The sequence below is a fragment of the Babylonia areolata genome, chromosome 16, assembly GCF_041734735.1.
Source record: "Babylonia areolata isolate BAREFJ2019XMU chromosome 16, ASM4173473v1, whole genome shotgun sequence".
NCBI lineage: Eukaryota > Metazoa > Mollusca > Gastropoda > Neogastropoda > Buccinidae > Babylonia > Babylonia areolata.
The window spans coordinates 19,398,831-19,409,242 of record NC_134891.1 but is presented as its reverse complement, the minus strand read 5'-3'; the positions used below and the strand labels follow the sequence as shown (position 1 = coordinate 19,409,242).

The following is a 10,412-nucleotide window of genomic DNA, read 5'->3' as shown; positions in this document are numbered from 1 at the left end:
GCTCCATTCAATGGACGTGAAGTATGTGCAGTGCATATCTCTATGCAATGTGCGTGCAGTGAGTGCAAAGCATGTCTACGTAATGTGCACGGAGTGTCCACAATGCGTGTTTGTTTGCAATTGGGATGCAGTGTGTGCAGTATGTATGTGCAGCCCATATCTCTATGTAATGTGAACCCTGTGTGTGCAGTCCATATCTCTATATAATGTGAACCCTGTGTGTGCAGTTCACATCTCTATATAATGTGAACCCTGTATGCGCAGTTCACATCTCTATGTAATGTGAACCATATATGTGTAGTCCATATCACTGTATGATGTGAACCATGTATGTGCAGTTCACATCTCTATATAATGTGCATTCAGAGTGTGTAGTCCATATCACTATGTAATGTGAACCCTGTGTGTGCAGTTCACATCTCTATATAATGTGAACCCTGTATGCGCAGTTCACATCTCTATGTAATGTGAACCATATATGTGTAGTCCATATCACTATATAATGTTAACCCTGTGTGTGCAGTTCACATCTCTATATAATGTGAACCCTGTATGCGCAGTTCACATCTCTATGTAATGTGAACCATATATGTGTAGTCCATATCACTGTATGATGTGAACCATGTATGTGCAGTTCACATCTCTATATAATGTGCATTCAGAGTGTGTAGTCCATATCACTATGTAATGTGAACCCTGTGTGTGCAGTTCACATCTCTATATAATGTGAACCCTGTATGCGCAGTTCACATCTCTATGTAATGTGAACCATATATGTGTAGTCCATATCACTATATAATGTGAACCCTGTGTGTGCAGTTGACATCTCTATGTAATGTGAACCATGTGTGTGCAGTCCATATCTCTATGTAATGTGAACCATGAATGTGCAGTCCATATCTCTGTGTAATGTGAACCCTGTATGTGCAATCCATATCTCTATGTAATGTGAACCATGTATGTGCAGTCCATATTTCTATGTAATGTGAACCATGTATGTGCAGTCCATATCTATGTAATGTGAACCATGTATGTGCAGTCCATATCACTATGTAATGTGAACCCCGTGTGTGCAGTTCACATCTCTATGTAATGTGAACCATGTATGTGCAGTCCATATCTCTATGTAATGTGAACCCTGTGTGCGCAGTCCATATCTGTATGTAATGTGAACCATGTATGTGCAGTTCATATCTGTATGTAATGTGAACCCTGTGTGTGCAGTTAACATCTCTATGTAATGTGCATTCAGAGTGTGTAGTCCATATCACTATGTAATGTGAACCCTGTGTGTGCAGTTCACATCTCTATGTAATGTGAACCCTGTATGCGCAGTTCACATCTCTATGTAATGTGAACCATATATGTGTAGTCCATATCACTATATAATGTGAACCCCGTGTGTGCAGTTGACATCTCTATATAATGTGAACCCTGTGTGTGCAGTTCACATCTCTATGTAATGTGAACCCCGTGTGTGCAGTTCACATCTCTATGTAATGTGAACCATGTATGTGCAGTCCATATCTCTATGTAATGTGAACCCTGTGTGCGCAGTCCATATCTGTATGTAATGTGAACCATGTATGTGCAGTTCATATCTATGTAATGTGAACCATGTATGTGCAGTCCATATCACTATATAATGTGAACCCTGTGTGTGCAGTTCACATCTCTATATAATGTGAACCCTGTATGCGCAGTTCACATCTCTATGTAATGTGAACCATATATGTGTAGTCCATATCACTGTATGATGTGAACCATGTATGTGCAGTTCACATCTCTATATAATGTGCATTCAGAGTGTGTAGTCCATATCACTATGTTATGTGAACCCTGTATGTGCAGTCCACATCTCTATGTAATGTGAACCATGTATGTGCAGTCCACATCTCTATGTAATGTGAACCATGTATGTGCAGTCCATATCTCTATGTAATGTGAACCATGTGTGTGCAGTTCACATCTCTATATAATGTGCATGCAGAGTGTGTAGTCCATATCACCATATAATGTGAACCCTGTGTGTGCAGTTGACATCTCTATGTAATATGCATGCAGAGTGTGTAGTCCATATCTCTATGTAATGTGTTATCTGTATGTGCAGTCCATATCCCTATGTAATGTGAACCCTGTATGTGTAGTCCATATCTCTATGTAATGTGCATGCGGAGTGAAAATTGGTGGGCAGTCTGTGTAGTGTACACCTTTTGCATGCAGTTTGAGCAATATGAAACTCTTGCATGCAGTTTGTGTGCGCGTGCATGAACTGCACAAATCTGGGTTGTTTTTTGTTTGTTTGTTTCTTTTTTTCGTTGTTTTTTTTTTCGCTCTTTTTTTTCCTTGTTTATATACAGTTCGTGCAGTCTGTCACAGTGATTGACATTGGTCTGTCAGTCTGTCACAGTGAATGACATAGGTCTGTCAGTCTGTCACAGTGAATGACATTGGTCTGTCAGTCTGTCACAGTGAATGACATTGGTCTGTCAGTCTGTCAAAGTGAATGACATTGGTCTGTCAGTCTGTCAAAGTGAATGACATTGGTCTGTCAGTCTGTCACATTGAATGACATTGGTCTGTCAGTCTGTCAAAGTGAATGACATTGGTCTGTCAGTCTGTCACCTTGGATGACATTGGTCTGTCAGTCTGTCACAGTGAATGACATAGGTCTGTCAGTCTGTCACAGTGAATGACATTAGACTGTCAGTCTGTCACAGTGAATGACATTGGTCTGTCTGTCACAGTGAATGACACTGGACTGTCAGTCTGTCACAGTGAATGACATAGGTCTGTCAGTCTGTCACAGTGATTGACATAGGTCTGTCAGTCTGTCACAGTGAATGACATTGGTCTGTCAGTCTGTCACAGTGAATGACACTGCTCTGTAAGTCTGTCACAGTGAATGACACTGGTATGTCAGTCTGTCACAGTGAATTACTTTGGTCTGTCAGTCTATCACACTGAATGACACTGGTCTGTCACAGTGAATGACATTGGTCTGTCAGTCTGTCACAGTGTATGACATGGGCCTGTCAGTCTGTCACAGTGAATGACACTGGACTGTCAGTCTGTCACAGTGAATGACACTGCTCTGTCAGTCTGTCACAGTGAATGACATTGGTCTGTCAGTCTGTCACCTTGGATGACATAGGTCTGTCAGTCTGTCACAGTGAATGACATTAGTCTGTCAGTCTGTCACAGTGAATGACATTGGTCTGTCTGTCACAGTCAATGACACTGGACTGTCAGTCAGTCACAGTGAATGACATAGGTCTGTCAGTCTGTCACAGTGATTGACATAGGTCTGTCAGTCTGTCACAGTGAATGACATTGGTCTGTCAGTCTGTCACAGTTAATGACACTGGTCTGTCAGTCTGTCACCTTGAATGACATAGGTCTGTCAGTCTGTCACAGTGAATGACATTGGTCTGTCAGTCTGTCACAGTGAATGACACTGGTCTGTCAGTCTGTCACCTTGAATGACATTGGTCTGTCAGTCTGTCACAGTGAATGACATGGGTCTGTCAGTCTGTCACAGTGAATGACATTGGTCTGTCAGTCTGTCACAGTGAATGACATAGGTCTGTCAGTCTGTCACCTTGAATGACATTGGTTTGTCAGTCTGTCAAAGTGAATGACATTGGTCTGTTAGTCTGTCACAGTGAATGACACTGCTCTGTCAGTCTGTCACAGTGAATGACATTGGTCTGTCAGTCTGTCACAGTGAAGGACACTGCTCTGTCAGTCTGTCACAGTGAATGACTTTGGTCTGTCAGTCTATCACAATGAATGACACTGCTCTATCACGGTGAATGACATTGGTCTGTCAGTCTGCCACAATGAATGACACTGCTCTGTCAGAGTAAATGACACTGGTTAATCAGTCTGTTACAGTGAATGACACTGGTCGGTCAGAGTGAATGACATTGGTCTGTCAGTCTGTTACCTTGAATGACCTTGAATGACATTGGTCTGTCAGTCTGTCACCTTGAATGACATTGGTCTGTCAGTCTGTTACAATGGATGACACTGCTCTGTCAGAGTGAATGACATTGGTCTGTCACAATAAATGACTTAAGTCTGTCAGTCTATTACAGTGAAGGTACAGCTCTGTCTCAGGGAATAAATGAGTATGCACAGTCTCTGTGTGTGTGCGTGTGTGTGTGTGTGTGTGTGTGTGTGTGTGAGGTGTGTGTGTGTGTTTGTGTGTGTGTGTGTGTGTGTGTGTGTGTGTGTGTGTGTGTGTGTGTGAGAGAGAGAGAGAGAGAGAGAGAGAGAGAGAGAGAGAGAGAGAGAGAGAGAGAGAGAGAGAGAACTCAGAACTCGGAACTCGGAACTCAGAACTCAACACGTTTTTTATTCAAGGATTAAGACTTTAGGCATGACCCATTCTTCCAGTCTGTCTTTGCTAATCTGCATCAGTTACAATATCACAAATATATTTAATGGAAAGGAGAGAAAGCGAGAAGAAAAAAACAACAAATAGAAAGAAGTCCTGCAGAAGAAATATGATCACACACACACACACACACACACAGAGATTGACAGATGGATAAGAGAGAGAGAGAGAGAGAGAGAGAGAGAGGGTGGGGGAGAAAAAAATGTCATCAGGACTAAAGCCAGATGATTAAAGCCACATTGTTGTTATCATCAAATCCACGTAGACAGTTAATGCTAAAATTACGACTACCATCACCAATATCACTTATACAACAGCTATTGCCACCATCATAATGGAATGAAATGAATATATTAATGCATGCACACAAATTAGAAGAAAATGAAAGAAATGCAAACAATCAAATAAATCAAAGTGAATGTAAGGAAAACAGGACAGAATAAGAACAAGAGCAAAACAAGAACAAGGAGACACAATAACAACGGATCCAGTAAGTATAAATACCCTCATTGTTACTGCCAGCGGTCGCTTCTATATCTGAATCATTTATGGTTGGAAGGATTGAAGATGCTTATGAAGATCTGACTTGAAAGTAGGTAGAGAACTGCTCGTTTGAATGTTTACAGGAAGTGAGTTCCATAGGGATGCATCTGAAAAAGCAAAACTTGTTTTGAACATATCAATGCGGGTGCATGGTAAAATGTACTTGTTCGAGCCGTATCGGAATGAGGATCGGGTAAGCGAATGTAGATATTGTGGTGCCAAGTTATTGTGCACTTTGCACACAAGTAACGCTTTGTTGAATACTAACTGTTTTTGCAAGGGAAGGATGTTTAGTCTGGCTTGTTTTTCAAGAGTTGACAATGAAGGATCTGGTAAAATTATTTTGGCTGCTCTCTTGTGAAGGGAGTTTAGCTTCTTAAGATGAACATCTGCAGCACAGCTCCAGGGTACAGATGCGTAATTAATGTGAGAAAGACAGTGAGCGTGGTAGAACGTTTTGCGAGCATCACGTTCTATGAAAGGCTTGAGCTGGTTAAGTAAAAAACAGACTGTGTGCCAACCTTTTGCTAACAGAGTTAATGTGTGATTGTCAATTCAGTTCATCATCTATCATGACTCCCAAGACACGGTGCTCGTGGATTTGTTCAATGGAGTTGTCATCGACATTCAAAGTGTGGACAAGTGGATTTTTCTGATGCGTTTGTCTTGGTGCGAGAATCATACTCTTTGGTTTTTGGGGGATCAAGCGCCATAGAGTTGGATTTGCACTAGTTAGAAACATCATTTATGCCCGTCTGAAGAGAATATTGAACTGAAGCAACGCTGACAGCGTTGGAATGAAGGGAAGTGTCATCTGCAAAAATATCACACGAGACTCTTGGGTCTGATATAGCCAAAGGAAGATCATTGATAAATATGCAGAATAGAAGTGGCCCAAGAACGGATCCTTGAGGAACTCCACTTTGAATTGCTTCAGTGGAAGAAGCATTACCACTGGTAAACACATGTTGTGTTCTGTCTGCAAGGAATTATTCGAAAAAGGACAGAGTTGTGGGGTCTCTGAGTATGAGATACACTGACAATTTTTTAAGTAATATTTTGTGATCAACAAGATCAAAAGCTTTCTGTAAGTCGAGAAAAACCGCACCTTCGATTTCACTGTTTTTGATGCCAGACAACCATGAATCGCACAAACGGCCTAATGCTGTTTGACATGAATGACGATGTTGGAAGCCTGACTGCAGAGAGAGAGAGAGAGAGAGAGAGAGAGACAGACAGACAGACAGACAGACAGACAGACAGAGACAGAGACAGAACGATAACGAAAACGATAACGATAAAGGTAGCGGTAACGAGTTTGTTTTAATGAGGAAGTAGAATTACTGGCATGCATGCGTCTCTTCAACCAGCCCCTGAGGCAAAGAGGTAAAGAAATCAAATGAATAAAAACGATTTGATAATCATTATGATGATAAAAGAAAGCTGGTAGGCTTGGACCATAAATAAGTATGTACACGTACACTGCATGCGCAAAAATAAGAGAAAATAAATAAACAAAAAAACCCCCCCAAAACAAAAAAACAACCATAGGCTCTTATACACATACAGACATAAGCATGTGCAAATACATACATACATGAATGATAAGAATCTTCAAACTCATTATGAGTTGTGTTAACATTACGATGTGGCTTTGCCCGCAAAGTATCAATTATATTTTTATTCATCTTTAATGGGTTTTTTTCTTTTGTTTTGTTTTTAAACGCATTAACGCTTGTATCCACATTAAACGAAGACAATATATTCCAAAAACTTTCACCCGAGTAAATAAGGCTAAATTTGAAGAGATTTATTCTAAGAAGAGGAACGTTGGTCCAATTTTGCTTGAATCCATTGCGATTCATTCAGTCTGGAATGTTCTTTGGAGAGAAGGGTGGACAGCCGGACGTCACCTGAAACGTAAAATCAGCTTTGTTATGTGTCAGTCTCCATTTGGGAGGTAAAAGTTTTACATTTCTATAGTCAGAATGACTTAATGTTAATGACGAGGATTTGAGGAGGGTCATTTCTAAAGCTCCTCTATTGAGACGGAACAGTCGTTTTAAGTGTTCACACCGGCTGAGTTCAATAATATAGAAACATAACTAATGTATGATTGGATGTATGAACTGAAAAATAACTTACTTTTACAGTAAATCTAACAATGTTTTATCCGAGAAAGCTCTCTCTCTCTCTCTCTCTCTCTCACACACACACGCACACACACGCACACACACACACACATGACAGAATGTTATCAACAGTGACACTAAGAATGTTGTGGTGATGAACTTCTTAAATTACAGCTGGTAGAAAAATGTAGAGAACTGAAAGAGAGTTTTGTCTTGTTACTATCGTGTATTTTTTCGTTTGTGTGTTTGTTTTGTTTTTGCTCTCTCTCTCTCTCTCTCTCTCTCTCTCTCTCTCTCTCTCTGTCTCTCTCTGTGTGTGTGTGTGTGTGTGTGTGTGTGTGTGTGTTTGTGCGCGCGCGTGTTTTTGGAGGGAGGGCAGGGGGAGAGACACGTGTGATTTAATTGTGACCAGTCTATGAGTTTATTAATACTTGCCTGTGGTACAGTTTGAACGTTGTCCAGTTTTGCTTGACTGGTAAGTGCAGTTCAGTCACCTGCAATCATTCCACAAAAAGTCTTAATGTATTGGGACTAACTTTTCATACGAACAGAAAATAACATGGGTCATAGAACAGATCTTTGAGGGAAACAATATGGGATAATCGTATCCGTCAACTGATACTTTTTTTTTCTTTCTTTCTTTTCTTTTTTTTGTGGTCAAATAAGAATGAGTACATGAGTTATACAACTGTATCGGACAGGCCATAAAGTTTCAGCTTTTTTAGATCATGGTTTATGACATCAAAAGCTGTCATAAGGTCAATTATAAGAATACGAATTATTTCATCGTTATACATATATGTGAGCAAACTGTCAACTAGGTTAGTTAGTGCTGTGCGACAGGCATGATTAGTTCTATATCCAGAATGATTTTAACGAAAAAGAATTAAACGATTAAAGTGATCAAGAATGTGTATATTCAAGTGGTTTTCTATACATTTTGAGTGGGTAGACACACACACACACACACACACACACACACACACACACACACACACACACACACACACACACACACACACACACGTCTTCATTCTACACTACAGACATCAATAAGACTTCAGGGGTTGAAGAGGAAGGGCACAATAATTCACGACCTATTTCATAGAAACAAACGAGGGAAAATAGCCCGGACCAACAGATAAAAAGAAATAATCATACTGACTTGAAAGAAACGAACGAACCCCCACCCACCCCTCCCACATACTGCAAACCTTAGCAGTAAAGCTATGTTGTTACGAAAACCAATAACGACAAGAACAACAATGGAATACAAAAACAAACCGATAAACAAACACAAAATCCCAAGCATCGCAGGGAAGAAAGGAAATCATCAGACCCTTAGACCCTGAAAAGGCAGGAAGGGGTTGAGGGGGGAATAACATTGACTAGAGAGAAAAGAAAACAATTGAAAAACGTGAACAAAAAACAAAAGAAAGAAAGACAGAAAGACAGAAAGAAAGAAAGAATGAAAGAAAGAAGGAAAGAAAAACATGGCACAAAAAGGGAGGGACTGTATCAGTAGACGACATTGGTCTGAGTTTGGTGAAAGAGGAGGATAGAAGTTAGTTTAGGAGGCGAGTGTAGATGATGGCCTGGTGTGCCCAATGTATGGCATGTCTATACAGCGTGGTGTGCCCCATGTATGGCATGTCCATACAGCCTGGTGTGCCCCATGTATGGCATGTCTATACAGCGTGGTGTGCCCCATGTATGGCATGTCTATACAGAGTGGTGTGCCCCATGTATGGCATGTCCATACAGCCCGGTGTGCCCCATGTATGGCATGTCTATACAGAGTGGTGTGCCCATGTATGGCATGTCTATACAGCGTGGTGTGCCCCATGTATGGCATGTCCATACAGCGTGGTGTGCCCATGTATGGCATGTCCATACAGCGTGGTGTGCCAATGTATGGCATGTCCATACAGCGTGGTGTGCCCCATGTATGGCATGTCCATACAGCGTGGTGTGCACCATGTATGGCATGTCCATACAGCGTGGGGTGCCCCATGTATGGCATGTCTATACAGCGTGGGGTGCCCCATGTATGGGCATGTCTATACAGCCCGCTTTGTCCCCATCCCCGTTATGACTTTACTCATAGCACTCCTCTCTCTGCATTGTCGTCTCCGCTACTTCCTCACACTTTGCCTCCATTGTCGTCTTCTTCTCCTCCGGTACTTCCTCGCACTCCTCCAACAGTTCTGCAACCACACCACACTAGCTGTAGACAGTCGTTAAAAACACTCACACCACACCACACGCAAACCACACAACACCCACACCAGACCACACAGCACCCACACCACACCACACCCACACCACACCCACACCACACCCACACAACACCCACATCAGACCACACAGCACCCACACCCACACCACACCCATCGCCCACACCACACCCATCACCACATCACACCACACCACACCCACACAACACCCACACCACACCCATCACCCACACCACACCACACTACACCCATCGCCCACACCACACCACACCCATCACCCACACCACACCACACCCATCGCCCACACCACACCACACCACACTCATCACCCACACCACACCACACCACACCCATCACCCACACCACACCACACCCATCGCCTACACCACACCACACCACACCACACCACACTCAGCACCCACACCGCACCCATCACCACACCACACCCATTCCACACAACACCCACACCACATAAAACCACACCTGCACCACAAACACCCACACCACACCACACCACACAACACCCACACCACACCACACCTACACCACACCACACCCACACCACACCACACAACACCCACATCACACCACCCCTACACCATACCACACCCACACCACACCACACCTACACCACACCACACAACACCCACACCACACCACACAACACCCACATTACACCACACAACATCTATACCACACCACACCCACACCACACCACACCACACAACACCCACACCACACCACACAACACCCACATTACACCACACAACACCTATACCACACCACACCCACACCACACCACACCACACCTACACCACAAAACACCCACACCACACCACACCACACAACACCCACACCACACCACACAACACCCACACCACACCACACAACACCCACACCAAACCACACCCACACCACATCACGCCCACACCACACTACACCCACACCACAAAACACCCACACCACACAACACCTACATCACACCACACCCACACCACACCACCCACACCACACCACACCACACCCACACCACACCACACCACAAATCACAAAACACAACACCCACACCACACCACACCCACATCACACCATACCACA

General features: G+C 42.9%; 1 protein-coding gene across 1 annotated transcript in view; it reads right to left on the bottom strand.

Moving 5' to 3' along the window:
* Positions 1-4,347: 4,347 nt before the first annotated feature.
* LOC143290999 (uncharacterized) overlaps positions 4,348-10,412 on the bottom strand; it is a 37,811-nt gene continuing 31,746 nt past the window's right edge. Inside the window, exons 13-15 of the mRNA XM_076600586.1 lie at positions 9,179-9,284; positions 7,513-7,571; positions 4,348-6,858 (exon numbers count right to left, since the gene is read on the bottom strand). Of these exons, the coding sequence (XP_076456701.1) occupies positions 7,568-7,571; positions 9,179-9,284 (110 nt within the window). The 3' untranslated portion in view covers positions 4,348-6,858; positions 7,513-7,567. The remainder of the gene's footprint in view (positions 6,859-7,512; positions 7,572-9,178; positions 9,285-10,412) is intronic.